The sequence below is a fragment of the Drosophila yakuba genome, chromosome 2R (genome assembly GCF_016746365.2).
Source record: "Drosophila yakuba strain Tai18E2 chromosome 2R, Prin_Dyak_Tai18E2_2.1, whole genome shotgun sequence".
Taxonomy (NCBI): domain Eukaryota; kingdom Metazoa; phylum Arthropoda; class Insecta; order Diptera; family Drosophilidae; genus Drosophila; species Drosophila yakuba.
Genome location: NC_052528.2, coordinates 11,332,845 through 11,350,765, shown reverse-complemented (window position 1 = coordinate 11,350,765; position 17,921 = coordinate 11,332,845). Strand labels below are relative to the sequence as shown.

The following is a 17,921-nucleotide window of genomic DNA, read 5'->3' as shown; positions in this document are numbered from 1 at the left end:
GCTCAGCGATTGATCAAGCCGCCGCCCTAAACGAGACTTAACCAGATTTCTGGAATTACTTCTTACTACTGTGGGTGTGGGTACAAAAAATAGTGCCATTGGCCAACGGTTACAATAAATTTGGTTGTGCATCTTTAGAATTTCCATGCTGCGCGGTCTCCTTTGGGATTCGGTTGGGTTTCCTGTTCTTCTGGTTATTCCAATTGGTTCTTTAGTGCTGGTCTCGGGATCGCTGGTGTCGTCGCAATCGCTGAGGAGGCTGGGGTGGTTGGGCACTCGCTACTCTTTGGGCACTCGCTACTCTTTGGGAACTCGCATCTCTTTGAGGACTCGAGGCACGGATACGCGGATGTTGCAGTTGATAGCGCGAGCGGATTAAATGCCGGGGAGAATTACGCCGAGGAATGAGGCATGGTGACGCGTGGGGAAACAGCTGATGTTGCAGTGGCTCAAAGATGCGGGCACGTGGTTTGGACATCTCCTGCTCTTGCAAATTGGAATGCTGCAGAGACTCGCTGGAAGAGTCCACTCGCTCGCGGTGGCGACTGCTTCTAATGCCCTCCATTTCGCCAGCTGGCACAACTTCAAAAAAATGTTGACCATTATTGCCAATAATTACTCTGGCATAATCACGGCTAAAATTGTATTCATTTTTATTGACTCTCAAAAGTAAAAAGTTCGCTGCATTGCTATCACTTACTCACAATATCTTGGAAACTGGGCCAGTTGAAACTGGGTCTTCATTCCACGGTATATGGCCCTAACGTTATGGAATATCTGCCAGGGGGATTGTGTGTGTGAAGTAATTGCAGGCTGGCGAACTTTTACTCAAACTCGTGTGGGTGATGAACTTACAGGGTGTTCTTAAGATTTTTGATTTCCTCCTCCATCGAGGCATTCCGCTCGTCCTGAGTGGCTCGCAACAAGGATACCCGTGAATTCTGCTCCTTCAGCAATTTAATGACGTGCTCCTGCCTCCTCACTTCCGTCTGTTTGTGCGCGAGGGTCCCGAAGAGATTCCGGAACTCCTCCTCCTTCGAGTTCAGCTGGTTGTTTACCTGCAGGAGGAAAGGGGATAAGCATAAGCGGGGCTAGCCAAGTCCTTTTTCGGCGGACCTGATTGATCAGCGTATCTTTCTCGCTAACTTGATAGTACATTTGGTCTAGTTTGGAGCGGTTATCCTGTTCGTTTTTCTGCAGTGTCGAGATCAAATCGCCGCGAGCTTCCAGCAGCTTGCGATCGAGCTCCGTTTGCTGTTGCATCTTGGACACCTCCTGCCGCAACTGCTGCTCGACTTTAGATTGAAGATCCAGTTTGGCATTTGTAGCACTTAGAGCCTCCTTTAGATCGCTGGTCATCGAAGCAAAAGATAAATTAATTAACATAATTTACAAAAAGGTTGAGCAGACTGGTTACCTTATCTGCCCTACAGCGTTCTTATAGTTTGCACTCAGTTCTTCGAAGTCGGCGTGCTGCTTCAATGCATTGGCCACCTGCTTGTTCAGGACATTCTTGTGCTGCTCGAGATTCTGCAGCTGCAGCTTCAGATCGGCAATTATGAGGTCCTTCTCCATAATGCCCTTGTCCATGACATCCGGTCGCTTCTGCAGATGGACGATGAGCTCCCGCGCCTCGGTTAGTTCTCCCTCCAGGTAGGCGATCTGTCCCAGATTCTTATCGACGGTATTACGGGCACGCTCCAGGCCCATATCCGCCTCTTCCAGGCGGTGAATCAACCGCTGATTTCTAAGTACGATAAATCGCCATATAAAGAGCTTTAAGAACCTTAAACAGTGAGATGAGCAGTTAACATACGCATTCTTCAGCTTGGATACTTCGGAACGCAGCCCCTCGATGGTGCAATCCTCGGCCACCAGCCTGGAATTTTTCTCGGCCAATCGCATGGACTGCTCGCTGACCACTTCCTCGCTTTGCCGCAGGCTCTTCCTCAGCTCTGCGATGGCATGATCCCGGCTGCCCAGCTGCTGTTCGAACTTGGCGTCGTACTCGGTGCGCAATTGGTTCATCTGGTCATTGTGCTCCTTCTTGGCGTCAAAGTAACGACTCTCCATTACCTGCTTCTGGGATCGCAGATCAGCCAACTCGCGGTACAGAGTTTTGTTGGGTGAATCGGACTTATTAGCGCCTGGACCGCACAACTCGTCGATCTCGTCGACAACCGAACTCATTTTTCGGTCCTAATGGCACAATAAAATAGTTTCGGCTTGATAATACCAATAATATTGGTTGCAGAAATCTTACCAGCAACGCAGCTAACTTGCATCGAATTTCCTCGCGCATCTCACGAGCCTCGAAATCGGTCTTAGCCCTCTGAATGTTCGGTAGATAGTCGTAGATCATCAAAAATCCCTGATCTACAATCGCACGACATCGGTTTTTCAAGTCACCAATACTTTCGGTGGCTAAAAAATAGTATGCAATTGAAAGTGGAGCTAATAGAAGCAGTAAATCTAAAAAGCTTACGAATATTCTTGGGCAATCGAAGCAGATCATCATTTTGGACCACGACCTTGCATTCATCGTTAACGGCCAGTGCCACAAACTTGAAGACCCCTTGATTCCGGAGCTCTGGGCCCATGGACCGGATCTTTTCCATAAACTCTGACTGCAAGCACCCCAGTTTCTGTTTCTGCGTCTCAAAGACCCGGACCTTGTTCAGCTCCAGGACCCGGCGATGCGATTTCTTATTAGTATTTGGGATTTGCTTAGGCACTGTGGGCGGCAACACCAAGAATTGGTCTACGCTTTGGGGGCCAGGAGAGGATTGGATACCCACCGCATGTCTGCGCTGGAACCACGTTCCGCCTGGGAGTCACTTCATCAGCCACAGATTTCCGATCGCTCTCGGTCACTTTTTGCTCCGGCTCGACCCGTCGATTTGGCAATGAACACGCACTGATGCACGGGATAGCTTTCTTCACAGGATTAATCCGCGCCGGGGAAGTGTTTCGCGATTGGGCAACCGACTTTTGTGGACTCGTTCTACGGCTGACTGGAATGCGACTTGCCGTGAAACTTCTGCTCAAACTCTCATCGCCATAGAGAACAGGAGGTGTGGAGAAGACACCACCATGTGTGGTGGTGCGGGCCTGGGAAAAATGAAAAGTATTCATGCCTTGGGAAAAACCCTACGCCCCTCCCCCTCCCCCTTTCCTTCACTCACCCAAGTGGCAGTGCTAGGGGCTGGCTTTTCCACCTTTCCAGTTGCCCTCAGCAAGGAAGCTTTGTTACCTAGCCAGAATAACGCATGTTTGGAGCCCTCATTCGTATGACGTTTGAAAAACTGCACTTACCACGAACAGGATGCGGCATCACGGTGCTATTTATTGCTCAAGTTTTGGAAATCAACGACTTATTTGATCAAAAAGACAAAAAACAATATACAAAATTTATTTCTTAATAATTCAAGTGGAACTACGTCTAGTGTAAATGGTACAAAAATACTTTCTGATCGATCCAACGTGTTGTTTCGTGAAAGTAACCTGAATTCAAACTCAAAGCACACTTCGAACGAAATTTTGTTTTCGACAAGTCAGTTTCAGTGTAGCCGGTGTTTTGGGGGCTGTTTGTTTAGAATGAGCGTATGAACACTAATGGTTTCTATCAACAAATGCGAATCTTTGGCAGAAACGAAAACTAAGCTAAATGGGAGGAAAAGTAGAGCGCAGTTTCGCCCTCTCTGAGGTTCCACATGTCATCCATTCGTCGGTCCCGAATGATGCACATCGTCCATCCAATAATCGACTCGGGCCAATTTGCATTCAGTTGCTGTTCGTGCGCCCAGCGAGTAAGTTCTTAGTTCGAATTTCCCTCTGAAAGCATAATTTCTAGATTGTTTCATTTACGATCTATTGAAAGTCAGGGACCAGAGTTCCAAAAACAATCCGAAATACCTTGCTACTGAATTATAATCTCGAAATAACTAAGTCAACTGGAGTAACATAATTGCTGTGCTGGTGAAAGTGGGTTCTACAATACAAGTGCAGTGCTGAGGTGAAGCCCCAAAAGTGACTTTAATGATTAAATCCATGGGAAATGGGGTTTTGTCACCCTCTAGCGACTGCTATTTTGCTCGAATTCGCTGTAGACAGTCGGCGCGTTTTTCAATTGAATTTAATCAGTGACGTAGACGGTCTATATAGTATATATACATATATGTATGTACATGCGAGTATATACATACGCAATGCGAACCGATTTTCAAGGGGTAAACAACCAACTGCCCGCCTAGTTCAAGTTCCGCATGGCAATTGAGCTGGCATAGTTGGGATCTCAAAGGAAATGGAAAGTGTCTGTGAAAATAGCAATATGCACTGTGTGCGACATTACGCAAAGTCATTTAATTGAACGAATTCAAGTTCAATTCGAAACTGGAAGTTAATGCCCATGGGTTGCCATTGACATTCGATACCACTGCGGATAATTAAGACAATTAGAAGTAGCCAGAAATAGTTTTTCCCAACCACGTGGCTGCACTAAATGATTGTAACATTGTATTCCGACTCAGTTTTGCATTGCAGCACTTTGAAATGAAAGCTCTGGCATGTTTTACTATTGTGCTGGCACTCACGAGATATATTCCCCGGATCGAGGGCTGCAGTAGGGTTCCACCGGGAGTCACAGCAGCCAAGTCACCGGTGGATGATAACTATGTGCTGTCCGTGAACGGAAATACGCAGAGTTATGTGCCCGGCCAAAGGTATAATGGTGAGTGATAAAGCTGCTTTGCATTAAATTGAATTTACAAATTTCTAGATTCTGGTTTATATTCCCTAATTATCCTCAGTAAGCCTCAGTGCATTTTCGGGCCTGACCTTCATAAGCTTTATGCTGGCCCTGGACTTGGAGAGTGGTGACGGCGATGGTGACCCCAATGCCTTGGGCACCTGGGAGATCTCCGATCTCGCCGAGACCCGTTTCAGTCCGCGCTGCCCAAATCTGGTGGAGAACACCAACACGAACGTGAAGACACGCGTGGATGTGTTCTGGGTGGCTCCCTCCAGTCCAGGACAGGGCTGCATCCTGTTGAGGGCGACAGTGATGCAGCATCGGGATGTGTGGTTCATGGATGACGGCTTCCTCACCAAGCGAATGTGCGAAGAGGAGGTGGACGACATTGACACCCAGCCCAGCATCGTGGATCCCTGCTGTGCCTGCGACGAGGCCAAATATGAGGTGGGGTTTTCTCTTACTATCGGGTATATGGTATTAAAACCTCACTTTCTTCCATAGCTCACCTTTGAAGGCAAGTGGTCGCGTCACACACATCCCAAGGATTTCCCAGCAAATAGCTGGCGCACCAGATTCAGCGACATCATTGGGGCTTCGCACACTCTGGACTACAGATTCTGGCAGTATGGAGAGCTGGCCAGCGAGGGGCTGCGCGAGGTGGCAGAGCATGGTTCCACAAGGACCTTGGAGAGTGAGCTGAAGGATCAGAGCGAACACATCCGCACGATCATCAAGGCGAGGGGCATCGCCTATCCGAATGTAACGGGCAAAACATTTGCCGTTTTCCGCGTGGACTCCAACCACCATTTGATCTCCCTCGTCTCAATGGTGGATCCCTCGCCAGACTGGATCGTTGGTGTTTCCGGCCTGGAGCTGTGTCTGCCTAACTGTTCCTGGGTGGAGAACAAAGTGCACAACCTCTATCCCTGGGATGCGGGCACCGATAGTGGGCCATCTTATATGGTGAGATGATTTACTCAATTTAGTCTTCTTCATAGTTGGTAATAGGCAATAATAATATTTTGCAGTCCGCTGACCAGCCACAGGTGCCGCCAGATGTTGTTCGCCGCATCAAGTCCAATTTCCCCAACGATCCCCGTTCCCCCTTTTATGATCCCACTGGCGCCCAGATGAAACCTCTGGCCACCTTGCACATCAATCGAAGACGACTCTACGAGAAAAACTGCGAGTCCTCCGATTGTAAGTGAAATGTAACCAAGCATTTTTGTTTCGAATATATATACTATATACGGTAATCCTGTAGCGGAACAGGTACCAGCAGAGTGTGCCACAAACTCGTGGTCCAGGTGGGATGAATGCACCACAAAGTGCGGTCCCGGCAAGCAGTACAGGATCCGAGAGTTCAAGAACCCAGCACTGGCCTCGGTAATTAAAGCGTAATATAGAATATAGATTGTTACTTATGCCAACCTGACACCTTAGCGTCATCGTTGCAACAACGCCCTGCGGGAGGAGAAGAACTGCGTGGGACACAAGTGCGCAGGCTTCAATGAGGAGACAGCTGAAGGCGGCGAGCCGGAGGTGGCACCTCCTCCAGGCAGCAGTGACGATCCGCAGTGCGGTTTGTCTGACTGGTCGGAATGGTCTTCCTGCACCGTGACCTGTGGTACTGGCGAGATGACCCGATCCCGCCATTATCTTAACAAGAAGGCCAAGAAGAAGTGTCAGAAGGCAAGCAAGGTGCGACTGCATGAGACCAAAATCTGCGAGGCAATGGAATGCGGTGGCGACATTGAGAACGAAGGTGGTGCTGGAGAGCCGGAGGAGGAACAGGACGGCGGCGACGGAGGTGGATCCGCTGAGAAACGCTCCATATTCCGCAACTTCGAGAGTTACAGTCAGCATCGAGAGGACTACATACCACCGGTTTGCGGGGTCACTCCCTGGTCGGATTTCTCGCCGTGCATGGGGCCCTGCGGTGGACAGGGAAAGCGGCAACGCATTCGCAAGGTGTGGAATAACAACCAGGTGTATGGAGTAACTGATCCCAATGATGATGGGCAGGATCCCTGTCGACACATCAAGCTGCACGAGGAGGTGAACTGCACCAATCCCAGCTGCGATACCATTGTTCCCGGCTTCTGCTACGACCAGCTGACCGACAGTCCTTGTCGGGATAACGATGTGGCCAACTTCTGGTACTACGACCATGTGAGTGACCAGTGTGCCATCTATTGGTCGGACCGTTGCGATACAAATCGCAACAAATTCAAGTCGAAGGAGGAGTGCGAGGAGACATGTCGGCTGCCGCGCCACAAACAGGAGCTCCAGCACGATGGCATTCCAGCCATTGATTGCCAGGTCTCCGACTGGGTTTCCCACAGTTGTAACGCCTCCTGCGGCGATGGCTTCCAGTTGCGAACGCGTCGCGTGCTCCGTACTCCGAAGTACGGCGGAAAGCCGTGTCCCAAGCACCTGGTCCGTTTGGATCGCTGCTACCAGCGGTGTGATGACATGTACTCCATCAGTGGTCGGGGATTCGGAGAACGGCGGCATGTGGTGAGAGCTCCGCAACCGGAGCCGCAGGACGAGTGTCGCTACTCGGAGTGGTCCGCCTGGACACCGTGCACAGCCACCTGTGGCGACAATGCCGTTCGCCAGCGCACCAGAACCCTAATGAACACCGATCTGAGTTTCAAGTGCAAGGATCGCGTCCGCATGGAAAAGTGCGTGATGATGCCGTGCCTCCTGACCAGCAACGATGATCCGGAGCGGTGGTAAACATACATACATAGCTGCTACAAGTATTAGTTATTATCCAACTATGTAATCATTACCAATGGATGTCATTAAATATATGAAACTTTCTGGACTACCTACCTCTAGTTTTCCCCGCCACAGATTAAAAATGAATTTTTAAAAAATAAAACAGAATTGTGTTCGCGTGGTAATTCCAATTCCGATTCAGTTTAACCTTGGCCCAGATCTATTGAAAAACTGTGGCGAGTTTACGAGTGATTTTCGCCGGGTTGCAAGTTCAAAGAACCCGGGCGCCATTCACCAATTGAAGAGCTTGCCATAAAAACAAACCATTCCTAATTGATGGCAACTCAATCAAGATGCCATAAGCTGTCGACGCCGAGAGCGCCATTTAAGGGATAATTGATAAATTGAAAATGCTCTTCAATTAATGGAGACGGCTACCCACCAACTTTGGTCAGTCGTCGTTGAGCCTCCACCCAGTACGGATCTTTAAGATTGAGAAGAGATGCTCTGCCATATCTTGGTCCTCATTTTGCTGTCCTCCGAGGTTAGGGGAGTCTGCAATCGGATACCCCAGGGAGCCAGTGGCCCACGATCGCCTGTGGATGATAACTTCAAGATCCTGATCGACGGCAATCCAGAGACCTATGTGCCGGAGCATCAGTACAATGGTGAGAGACTCGAATGGTCTTGAAGATCTCACTTCAGCATTTATCATTAAAAGTTTCGTTATCCTGCCCCATAAACATGAAATTCGTGAGCTTCACCTTGGTTGTCGAGGCCGAGGATCCGTCGGCTGCCTTCAGTGGTCAGGATATGACCGGTCACTTTGAACTGGTGGGAGTAGCAGACACCCGATTCAGTACCAGTTGTGAGAACATGGTGGAGAACACAAACACTAATGCTAAGATCTACATCGCGGTATCCTGGATAGCGCCGCGTCATCCGGACAGCGGATGTGTATTGATCAAGGCTGGTGTGGTGCAACATCGAGATGTGTGGTTTCTGGACGATGGCTTCCTGACCAAGCGGATTTGTCCCGAGGAAATCGACGAACTAAACAGCTTAACGCCACCCCTGGAAAATTGCTGTGCCTGCGATGAAGCGAAATATGAGGTTGTAACATCTCCTCAGCCCTGGGTGATATTGTATATAAAGTGACGAATCTCTTAGATCGTTCTGGAGCGAAAGTGGGCGAGGAACACGCACTGGAAAGACTTTCCCGCTGAGGACTGGCGCACACGCTTGGGTGAGGTCATTGGTGCTTCGCATAGCCACAGCTATCGCTACTGGGCCTACGGAGGAAGAGCTAGCCGGGGCATGAAGGAGATGGCCGAGCACGGGGCGACACGTACCCTGGAGAACGAGATCAGGGAGAACACTCAGGTTGGTATCCAATTAGCTCACTACAAACTCGCTTCATCCTGAAGTTTCTCACAGAATGGCGAGGTAAGGACCATTATAAAGGCTCCTGGCATTCCCCATCGACTGAGAACATTTGGCACAACCTTGGCCAATGCTCGTCTGGACCCTGTGCATCATCAGATCTCGCTGGCTGCCAAGATAGATCCTTCACCCGATTGGATACTGGGCGTAGCTGGACTGGAGCTTTGCCTGAGCAACTGTACTTGGCTGGAGCGAAAGGTGTTGAATTTGTATCCCTGGGACATCGGCACCGATTCGGGGCCTTCGTACATGGTAGTTGAAAATAGCTCAGTATGAACTATATATTTATCGCCTTATGAAGTCCTCAGATGAGCCGCAAGTGCCACCGGATGTGGTGCGCCGTATAACATCGTCGTATCCCAGCGACCATCGCTCGCCATTTTACGACGACACCGGTGCCCCAATGAAACCCTTGGCCACGCTCTACTTGACCCGTAAGAAACTGTACATTAGGGAGTGCGAAGAGGGTAAGTGAGTGTTATGGTAATCCTAGTAAGTACCGTTGGTGATCTTTCGCGTTAGTTCCCCAGGAAGGACCGCTGGAGTGTGCCGTACACCCTTGGAACGAATGGTCCAACTGCAGCTCGCGATGTGGTCAGGGCTACTCCCAACGTCAGCGCAGCTTTAAGAATCCCAATCTAGCCGCCAACTTCAACTGCGATAGGCGCTTGGAGGAGTTCCGCCAATGCCAGGGAACCCAGTGCGGGGCAGCGGAGGAGGAAGTGGAAGGAGAGGAGCCTGGTCTGGGCATGGAAAATCCACCAGGTGGTGCCTCAATGGCCGAGTGCCAGCTGAGCAACTGGGGCGAGTGGTCACCGTGTTCAAAGACATGCGGCAGAGGATCCTCCACTCGCACCCGGAACTATTACAATCCGCAGGCCAGGCAGCGCTGTTTGTCCGTGATGCGTATACCGCTCGAGGAAACTCGAGAGTGCAATGGAGCTGATTGTGGTGGCACCATTCCGGATAATGGCGAACTCGATGGCTTACCGGAACCAGATGTGTTCGGCGAGGCTGATCAGGGCGGTTATATGGGTAAAAGTCCATCTTGGAGCAACCAGGCGTGGAATAGAAGACCCTACAATATGTGGAAAGATAAATCTCCTTCCAGCCCCAGAGATAACGCGCAGGAGTCCCCAAACTTACCGTTCGATCAGATAGAAAATCCACAGCGACCTGGTTATAACCCATCAGACAACTTGGGTGGTTATGGCAAGACGTTTCCTCCGACAAATAGCTACAGCAATGACAAGCTTGTGGGCAATAGACCCGGTTTCAATGACTTTAATCCGGGCTATAACAATAAGGACCCCTACAGTGATTACAATACTCCTAGCGTCACACCTCGCTCTCCCTATGAAGGTCGATATCCCAGTCAGCAGGAGGATGTGGAGGGCACCAGCAACGATAATGGCAACGGCAACTATAATGTGATTCAAGACTATTGCTTTGAAAAGCCATATGCCTCGACGCGTCGCTGTTTCGCCAAGCCGATAGTGGAGAGCAATTACTGGTTCTACGACCACGAAGATCACGAGTGCAAGATCTTCACCACGGACAACTGTGATCAGAATAGAAACCGATTCCGCACCCTGGCGGCCTGCGAGGGCACCTGTCTGCAGCCCCAAATAAACATGGAGCGAACCGAAAACGATGCCATGGATTTGTACGGAGGTCGATCCTATGACCAAACGCCAACGGGAGCTAGACCCTACGATCAAACGGGTGGAACAACTTATGATCGAACAGAAAGTAGACCGTATGATCAAAAAGGAAGTATATCTTATGATCAAACAATTGGTAGATCGTATAATCAAGCAGCTGGTAATTCCTATAAGCAAACAGGAAGTGGATCCTATGGCCAACCAGAGAATTGGTCCTCTGACTTATTTAGAGGAAGGTAGGAAGGTCCGGTAGGAAGGTCCTATGATCTGGCAGGAAGTAGATCCGATGACCAAACAAGAGAAGCAGGCGACATTGGAGAACCCATGTCTCAGACCAGGAGCAGATACGACTCATCCAGACGCGGTCGCTATGGCGGCTGAACCATTTAAAGCATTACAAATATATAAAGTAGAAGAGAATAAAAATTAAGTTATTGTATTACTATGATTAACTTTACTCCATGTTTCGTGCATTATTGCATTAAGGGTATCTGTCAGTGGATGCAAAATATTTGTTAATGCAATTTCATTCCAAGAGATCTTATGGGTTGAATTCGCTCTGAGTCGGTCTTTAAGAGCTGAATTCTGCTTTCCTGCTTTCCTGCATCTTCGACCGATAAGAGCTGCGACAGACTATTTGAATCAGTGGGTCAGAAAAACAATACGCTCTGTCTTATCGGAGGGTTTGTCGGCTCCGAAACCTCTCTTCTCGCCTTCTGGTAAGCTAATTGCTCGGAATCTTCGCTCAGTTTGCAACAGTCGCTCGCGTCGAATGGTTCTATATGGTAACTACGCTCTTCCATAGTAAAGCATGTGGTGGTCAAGTGCTGCTCCTCTCGTGGAGCTTCTGCTGCTTGGGGCCCTGGTGATTGGAGGAGTCAGCTCCCTGATCTGCACGCGCCGCCCGGCGAACACGGGCTCTCCCAAATCCCCGGTGGATGAGAACTTTGTGATAAGCGTGTCCGGTAATCCGGAAACGTACATTCTCGGCCAGGAATACAACGGTAAGTGTGGATGGGTTCACTGGCCTTGCGCTTGAACTTCGTGGGTGATTGTGGCGGGCATAGGCCTTTCGGATTATTCTAAGGCGGAATTCGCACAATGTTTATTGTTTGGTAAACAAAAGAGGGGCTTATCACGAAACTTTGCAAATTCGTTTCAATTCAAGGTCGCCGATAAGGGCCCGGCTTTGATTGTTCTATGTTCTGAGACTCGACTCAACTCAACTCGTCTCGACTCGACTTTTCTCTTTTTAGTCTCCCTTAATGCCTTCAATGGCCACCGCTACATCAGCTTTATCATGGCTCTGGAAAACGAGAATGGTGACTTCAGCTACAACGACGACTTGGGTCGTTTTGAGCTAAGCGACGTGATTGAGACCCGGTTCAGTCCCAATTGCATCAACATGGTGGAGAACACCAACACGAACTCCAAGACGCACATGCACTTGACCTGGGTGGCGCCCAGTGAGCCGGGCAGTGGCTGCATCCTGATCCGGGCTACAGTTCAGCAGCATCGGGAAGTGTGGCACATGGATGATGGCGGATTGACAAAACGCATCTGCGAGGAGTCCACCGATGATGTGGAGAGCCAGCCAACTGCTCCGGCAGTGGATGTTCCCTGCTGTGCATGCGATGAGGCGCGTTATGAGGTGAGCCCGTATGGAATTGCCAAAGCCTCAATTATCTTCTCCAATCTTCCCTCCATAAGCTTATATTTGAAGGCGTGTGGTCCAGGAACCTGCATCCCAAGGACTTTCCTGCTCGAGGCTGGGAGACTCGTTTCTGTGAGCTTCTGGGAGCCGCCCACAGCTCAGACTATCGTTTCTGGGAATCCGGTGCACTGGCCAGCTTAGCTTTAAAGGAATATGCGGAACATTGCAGTTCGCGTCTACTGGAAAGAGAGTTCAGCACCAATTTTCGGGTGACTCCACGAAGGAAAAAGGCTGAAATGAAGTACTCTATGTTACAGGTTTTTCTCCCTTTTTACAGGATCAGAAAATACGGACGATTATCAAGGCACGGGGTCCATCGTACCCCAACATGAGCAGCAAGACGATGGCCTCGGTGCGAGTAGATCCCATTCACCACATGGTGTCCTTTGCCTCGAAGATAGAACCCTCGCCGGATTGGATTGTGGGCGTCACTGGATTGGAACTGTGCCTGCGCAACTGCACGTGGATGGAGGAAAAAGTCATCAACCTTTACCCGTGGGATGTGGGCACAGATTCGGGTCCCAGCTATACGGTAATTGGAAATGAAAATGAAATTGCACCGTAGAACAACAAAACTCACCTTTAATTTGACAGTCATCCGATCAGCCGCAGGTTCCGCCAGATGTCATTAGACGCATGCGTTCCGACTTTCCCAACGATCCGCGCTCTCCTTTCTATGATGAATCCGGAACTCCCATGAAACCCATGGCCATTCTGAGGGTGAAGCGGCAGCGAATCTACGAGAGAAGATGTGCAGATGAGGACTGTAAGATGGCTTTTAGTTGGGAAGACCTTAACAAACCATATCACTTTCCCAGCCAACAACGATCCCGATGTGCCCCGTGAATGTTTCACCCATCCCTGGTCCGGTTGGAGCGACTGCTCCTCCAAATGCGGGGTCGGCATGCAGTATAGAAGACGTGTCTACAAGCAACCGGAGCTCGCCAAGGTCTACAATTGCAATGTGCCGCAGTATGAGGAGCGCGAGTGCCAGGGCGAGATGTGTGGTCAAAATAATCTCATGCGGGAGCCCGAGGAATTTGAGGACCTGGAGCCAGACCCCAGGAGGAATGGCTATCAATCGCCACAACAAATCCGTGCCGAATGCCAATTGAGTTCCTGGGGCAGCTGGAGCCCATGTAGTGTTACCTGTGGGGATGGTTACGAGATGCGCCAGAGGCAGTACCTTAATCCTCAAGCAGAATTGGAATGCCAGGGTGTGCATCGCATGGAGCTGCAGGAAACGAGAAAATGCTCCGGCCGAGCCTGTCTTGGTAGCATACCAGGATCCTACGGCGATGACATGAATAATCCGTATGGTTCATCTCAAGGACGCATTGGAGATAATATGTATGGACCACAACCTGAACCAGAGGCAGAAAACTTCGGGGACTACGATGACTCACGAAATGGAGCAGTTGGTGGATTTGAAGTGGGCAATCTTAAGGGTAACACTGGCAACTGGGCCTTGAACAGGCAGTCAAATTTGGGTAGGGATGATCCGTCGCTAAGGCCCTCAAACTACGACGGTGTCCGTCAGCAATCAGAAAGATTTGAACGACCCACCTGGCCACGTTCCGATGTTCCTCGCTTGGAGGATGTGGAACGAGCTCCCTGGCAGCGTCAAAGGCCCTCCAACAAATACGGCTCCATTGAAGAGGCCCCCGAAAAGGTTTCGCCAAGGGAACCTTGGCAAAGGACGAACTACTTTGGCAGTCAGGACAAGTACTCACCTGGAGGAGATGTGGACTCCTCGCTGTCCCACCGCTGCTTCCAAATGGTTCAGACGGCTCAGCCACGTTGCCACGATCAAACTATTACGGGTCAGTTCTGGTTCTACAACTTCTGTGCGAACGAGTGCATGCTGTATGCCGCGGACCGTTGCGATCGGAATGTGAACAAGTTTAGGCGGTGGGAGGATTGCGAGAAGTGCCGTGAACCAGAAATGGCTGCACTGCAGCAGGAGCACGCCAATTCACCCCAATGCGATAATTTCCGAGCCATTTGGCGGGCAGAGCAGCGGGCTCGGGAGGAAAAGGGTGCATCAAGCCGCAGACGCAACTATGGCGATTATAGACATCGAACTAGAGATTAATGCTACATTTAGTTACTAACCGGATATTTCAAACCCTTACCACTTAAATAAGCTATGCGCTCAATTTACATTCGTTGTGTTACATGAGGATGTTAACTCATTTGCATGCCACGTTTAAACGTAATATTTGATCACATGTACATACGCCAAATGTGTATAAAAGTTTTTCTCAAGTCTGGTCACCAGATGCTTAATATTAATTTTCAAACACTTATAGTTTCCAAAATTAAGACAAACAGACAAACGCACAAATCCTGATCAAAAATATATCACCCCCCACTTGTTACATATTTTTCAAGGAATCTAATATGCCCTCTTACTGTGCAAGTAAAAGGTATACAAATGGGCAGTGCAACTTCTGTTCATGTATAAGCAATACGCCAAAATAATAATTTATTTATATTAAATCATACATATATGTACAATGTATCCATACGCAACTAGATCCTTAATTTTAATGTCATTTCTGAGGTCGACAAACATCGTAGTCTGGCTCCTCGTCTATCAGATACCCTTTACTCGGCTAATGGCTAAAAAATTAAAACATTTTTTGAACATTGTAAGAATGACCCTTTATGTATCTGGAATCTGCATGCTTAATCACAACTTCCCGAGATCAAGGCGTCCATATATATACTTTATATGGTCGGAAACGCTTCCTTCAACCTGTGCAAGCTTTTCAACGAATTTAGTATAGCCTCCACAACTCGTACTAATATTACCCTTACATGCAGGGTTTTTTATTCACCTTAAATGTTATCCTTTTTTATCCTATATTTAAAGGCCCCATGATTTTTATAGAAAACCATGATTTTGCAAAGGGACATTTTTTACTAAGTTTTCAAATTAAAAACTTAAAACGTGCAAATGAAAACGAAATGGTCAGCATTGCCGATAGTACACCACTATTTTATTAGTATTGTTTCTATCTTATTATTTTCAATTTCACTGAATAAATTTCCCAGTCAATTGAATGAAATTTATTAAAGAGAGCTAAACTTCTGAGCCCGTAAAGTATCTATGTATATGTACTTGATCGTCCGTATAGAACTACTAGAGCTCGAAACTGTTTTATTGATAATGATTTCTACTCATTCGGTGAGCTTTTTTGCACCTAACTATGAAATTTTTGCTGGTTGTGAGTTCCGGTCGCTGATAAGCTCAGCAGCAGAAAAAGTCCGCGTAAACTAGAAAGTTTTGACTTTTTTCCTCTCAACTCATTATTCGCTTAACTTATACGACCAATTCGATCCAACCATGTCTGTTTCTAAGGAAACTTTTCTCTCAACCTAAAACTTTTTATATTATTAGCGTTTTACGAAAGATGACGCTAGAGTTGTTCACATCAATCCTATGGCGTTGAGGGTTATATGACCGTCGAGAAGTGGAATCCAAGTTACATATGTGGACAACTCCAGAAGAGTTTGGCACGGGTCTTCATAGAGCAAAGTTAAAATATTTAAGTAACACTCCCCGCAAAAACGATTTTTCAGGCACCCACTTTCACATGTTTTATACTGCACAACAATTGCTTAGAACACAATAACGACATGTTATATTCTGGTTACTAATTTTAAAATGTTCCGATTTACATTTTCTGTATATCCATATTTTTTCAACCATATTGGAAAAAGCTTCCACATAGTGCTTCTCTTTTTACAATTCGGCAAGGATAACTTAGAGGTATAAGTGATGCAACACAGCAATTATCCTGTTCTCTCCAATAATAAATTGTACACCAAAAAACGGGGTATCCATATCCATATCCATATCCATATGCATAGGCATTGCTGACCAAACAGCAAACCAATAAGGTAAGGAGGAACAACTAAAGAATGCTTGAATTTTTTTAATGCTTGAATTGTTTTAACAAAATAATTTGCTCACTTGTAGTTTCATCGTGAAGGCTCTTCTTTGAACTGAAGTCGATTCCAAAGCTCGGCTTCTTAAGCACCTAATCTTAAAAATTTTAAATTTTAAGTGTCACGCGAGCAATCGAATTTCATTGTTATTATCGCTTTTTTTGTAGGTAAAGATCTTATATTTTGAAGAAATTTTATGAATTGGTCTGAACCTGGCTGTTTTGTCACCTAATCCGTTTGAAATAAAACAATTCTCTTTTAAATCAATTTCTCTTTTAATTCTATGGTTATCGGCGGCTTGAGCTATCGATAACTCCAGCAGTCAGCTGATACTTTCCGCCAGAGATAAAGAAAATACTGCTTCACATAGCTTGACAACTCTTAGACAAAAAATTGCACAAGCAAAAGAAAATCGGAAATAACCAAAGGATATCGAACATAAACATATTTCAAAGACGAACATGCAGCGCATAAGATTGATGCTAAACCATGCTGCAGCAGCAGCGATTCAGCAGCAACACCTGCGTCCTTTGTCCATCCACTGGAATTTGGCCCAGAATCAAAAGCCGGTGGGTGGAAGCCCAGGAGAAAGTAGAACCAGAGACACCCGGAGTCCGAAGGCAAGTGTCCAGAAAATCACCCTTATCCAACAGAACCAGTCGATGAGCATCACCACGTTGGAGGAGGCCCAGAAGCTGGCCAAACGACGGGAGCTGCACCTGTTGCGCTTGGAGCAAGCAGATGCCAAAACGGGAAGGGCCATGTTCAAGTGGGTATATATGTAGATCATCGAGTCGTTGTCATTGGTATAATGTTGCTATACCTTGCAGACTAATCACTGCAGCTGAAATGCTGTCGGATGATGCGGAGCAGTCGAGATCAGCCAGCGAAAAAGTTAGGGAAAAGAAAACGGAGAAATCCCTAACCATTGGTGCGCGCATCACGGAGCACGATCTCTCCTCCAGACTCAAGAATATTGTCAAGTGGCTGGCCAAGCGCCACGAGGTTCGCATCCTCATACAGGGCAATGCCAGTGGATCGGACGAGAGCAGCGCCGAGCGCATAGTAAAAGCCATCGAACAGACCATTAAGGAACCACAATTAATTGGCAGAATAGTGCAGAGGCGCAGCAAGAGCGCGTTCATCAAATTCACTATTATTCCAGTAGCTCCGCCACCAGTAGCCCCATCCTCATCCACTCCCAACCCAACCCAGTCGTGACAACTACCGCTGCTGCCTTGGGTGCTCAAGGATCAGCACACTGTGTCAGCGAGCAAACCCAATTTCGGCCTTAGAATATCCACCCGCCAATTCTCGGAGAGAGTGAAAGAGGAACGCGAGAGGCCCGTCGAGATCAGTGCCGCATCCATTGTCACCACTTCGGCACTGCTTCTGTTATTTTTTTTTAAATACTTCTACTGGCATCAGCATTTGGTGAAACTATTGGAGAAACGAGAGCAAGAAGACCGACTGAAGAAGCGGAAAAGAAAGGATGATGTTCTTTCTGTCTACCGTGATCACAAGCTACAAGAATGTAAAAGCGAATAATATTAATATTAAACTGTTTTTTAGTAACTGTCATTTTGCCCTTCAACTCACCATTTTTTTAAATTACTCGCCATGAAAATATAAGATGCTATTCGATTTATGACATGAAAACCAA

General features: G+C 47.8%; 5 protein-coding genes and 1 long non-coding RNA gene across 11 annotated transcripts; 4 read left to right on the top strand and 2 right to left on the bottom strand.

Annotated features, from left to right (window-relative positions):
• Nucleotides 1–46: 46 nt before the first annotated feature.
• On the bottom strand, nt 47–3,482 carry LOC6530152 (girdin). Of its 5 annotated transcripts, none has more exons than XM_015197116.3 (11): nt 3,316–3,482; nt 3,186–3,253; nt 2,799–3,111; nt 2,486–2,734; nt 2,264–2,424; nt 1,817–2,199; nt 1,418–1,747; nt 1,117–1,351; nt 856–1,058; nt 701–777; nt 529–635 (listed from the first exon to the last, which is right to left on the bottom strand). In XM_015197116.3, exons 1-10 carry the CDS (start codon nt 3,332–3,334, stop codon nt 741–743), a joined length of 1,998 nt encoding a protein of 665 aa, XP_015052602.1. In that variant the 5' UTR covers nt 3,335–3,482; the 3' UTR covers nt 529–635; nt 701–740. The 5 variants fall into 5 exon arrangements, with proteins under 5 accessions (XP_002091094.1, XP_015052604.1, XP_015052602.1 ...); XM_015197115.3 differs by having other exon boundaries at nt 544–635; nt 705–777; XM_002091058.4 differs by lacking the exon at nt 701–777 and having other exon boundaries at nt 47–635.
• Nucleotides 3,483–3,792: 310 nt separating this feature from the next.
• On the top strand, nt 3,793–7,589 carry LOC6530151 (spondin-1). The gene is made up of 7 exons (XM_002091057.4): nt 3,793–3,809; nt 4,530–4,729; nt 4,809–5,197; nt 5,255–5,716; nt 5,782–5,953; nt 6,018–6,139; nt 6,197–7,589. The coding sequence occupies exons 2-7, from the start codon at nt 4,552–4,554 to the stop codon at nt 7,493–7,495; spliced, it is 2,622 nt and encodes an 873-aa protein (XP_002091093.1). The 5' UTR covers nt 3,793–3,809; nt 4,530–4,551; the 3' UTR covers nt 7,496–7,589.
• A 137-nt stretch (nt 7,590–7,726) lies between these two features.
• On the top strand, nt 7,727–11,044 carry LOC6530150 (spondin-1). The gene is made up of 6 exons (XM_002091056.4): nt 7,727–8,148; nt 8,202–8,593; nt 8,651–8,863; nt 8,918–9,175; nt 9,225–9,390; nt 9,446–11,044. Exons 1-6 carry the CDS (start codon nt 7,983–7,985, stop codon nt 10,825–10,827), a joined length of 2,577 nt encoding a protein of 858 aa, XP_002091092.3. The 5' UTR covers nt 7,727–7,982; the 3' UTR covers nt 10,828–11,044.
• A 291-nt stretch (nt 11,045–11,335) lies between these two features.
• LOC6530149 (spondin-1) lies at nt 11,336–15,375 on the top strand. The gene is made up of 6 exons (XM_002091055.4): nt 11,336–11,591; nt 11,844–12,238; nt 12,298–12,510; nt 12,579–12,833; nt 12,896–13,067; nt 13,120–15,375. The coding sequence occupies exons 1-6, from the start codon at nt 11,399–11,401 to the stop codon at nt 14,394–14,396; spliced, it is 2,505 nt and encodes an 834-aa protein (XP_002091091.1). The 5' UTR covers nt 11,336–11,398; the 3' UTR covers nt 14,397–15,375.
• A 549-nt stretch (nt 15,376–15,924) lies between these two features.
• LOC120321228 lies at nt 15,925–16,523 on the bottom strand. Of its 2 annotated transcripts, none has more exons than XR_005560815.2 (2): nt 16,284–16,523; nt 15,925–16,234 (listed from the first exon to the last, which is right to left on the bottom strand). It is a non-coding gene; the product is annotated as an uncharacterized LOC120321228 (long non-coding RNA). The 2 variants fall into 2 exon arrangements; XR_005560816.2 differs by having other exon boundaries at nt 15,925–16,224.
• Nucleotides 16,524–16,611: 88 nt separating this feature from the next.
• Nucleotides 16,612–17,917, top strand: LOC6530148 (translation initiation factor IF-3). Its single transcript, XM_002091054.4, has 2 exons — nt 16,612–17,027; nt 17,089–17,917. Exons 1-2 carry the CDS (start codon nt 16,720–16,722, stop codon nt 17,477–17,479), a joined length of 699 nt encoding a protein of 232 aa, XP_002091090.1. The 5' UTR covers nt 16,612–16,719; the 3' UTR covers nt 17,480–17,917.
• The last annotated feature ends 4 nt before the right edge of the window (nt 17,918–17,921 follow it).

Excerpts from the sequence above, each read along its gene's own strand:
- LOC6530148 (XM_002091054.4), top strand. The coding sequence starts at position 16,720 with ATGCAGCGCATAAGATTGATGCTAAACCATGCTGCAGCAGCAGCGATT. Across the intron at positions 17,028-17,088 it reads ACGGGAAGGGCCATGTTCAA|ACTAATCACTGCAGCTGAAA; the intron begins GTGGGTATATAT and ends TATACCTTGCAG.
- LOC6530149 (XM_002091055.4), top strand. The coding sequence starts at position 11,399 with ATGTGGTGGTCAAGTGCTGCTCCTCTCGTGGAGCTTCTGCTGCTTGGG. Across the intron at positions 12,239-12,297 it reads GCGATGAGGCGCGTTATGAG|CTTATATTTGAAGGCGTGTG; the intron begins GTGAGCCCGTAT and ends TCCCTCCATAAG. Across the intron at positions 13,068-13,119 it reads AAGATGTGCAGATGAGGACT|CCAACAACGATCCCGATGTG; the intron begins GTAAGATGGCTT and ends TCACTTTCCCAG.
- LOC6530151 (XM_002091057.4), top strand. The coding sequence starts at position 4,552 with ATGAAAGCTCTGGCATGTTTTACTATTGTGCTGGCACTCACGAGATAT. Across the intron at positions 5,717-5,781 it reads ATAGTGGGCCATCTTATATG|TCCGCTGACCAGCCACAGGT; the intron begins GTGAGATGATTT and ends AATATTTTGCAG. Across the intron at positions 5,954-6,017 it reads AAACTGCGAGTCCTCCGATT|CGGAACAGGTACCAGCAGAG; the intron begins GTAAGTGAAATG and ends GTAATCCTGTAG.
- LOC6530152 (XM_002091058.4), bottom strand. Across the intron at positions 2,200-2,263 it reads GCAAGTTAGCTGCGTTGCTG|GACCGAAAAATGAGTTCGGT; the intron begins GTAAGATTTCTG and ends TTGTGCCATTAG. Across the intron at positions 1,059-1,116 it reads AAGATACGCTGATCAATCAG|GTAAACAACCAGCTGAACTC; the intron begins GTCCGCCGAAAA and ends TTCCTCCTGCAG.
- LOC6530150 (XM_002091056.4), top strand. The coding sequence starts at position 7,983 with ATGCTCTGCCATATCTTGGTCCTCATTTTGCTGTCCTCCGAGGTTAGG. Across the intron at positions 8,149-8,201 it reads GCCGGAGCATCAGTACAATG|TTTCGTTATCCTGCCCCATA; the intron begins GTGAGAGACTCG and ends TATCATTAAAAG. Across the intron at positions 8,594-8,650 it reads GCGATGAAGCGAAATATGAG|ATCGTTCTGGAGCGAAAGTG; the intron begins GTTGTAACATCT and ends CGAATCTCTTAG.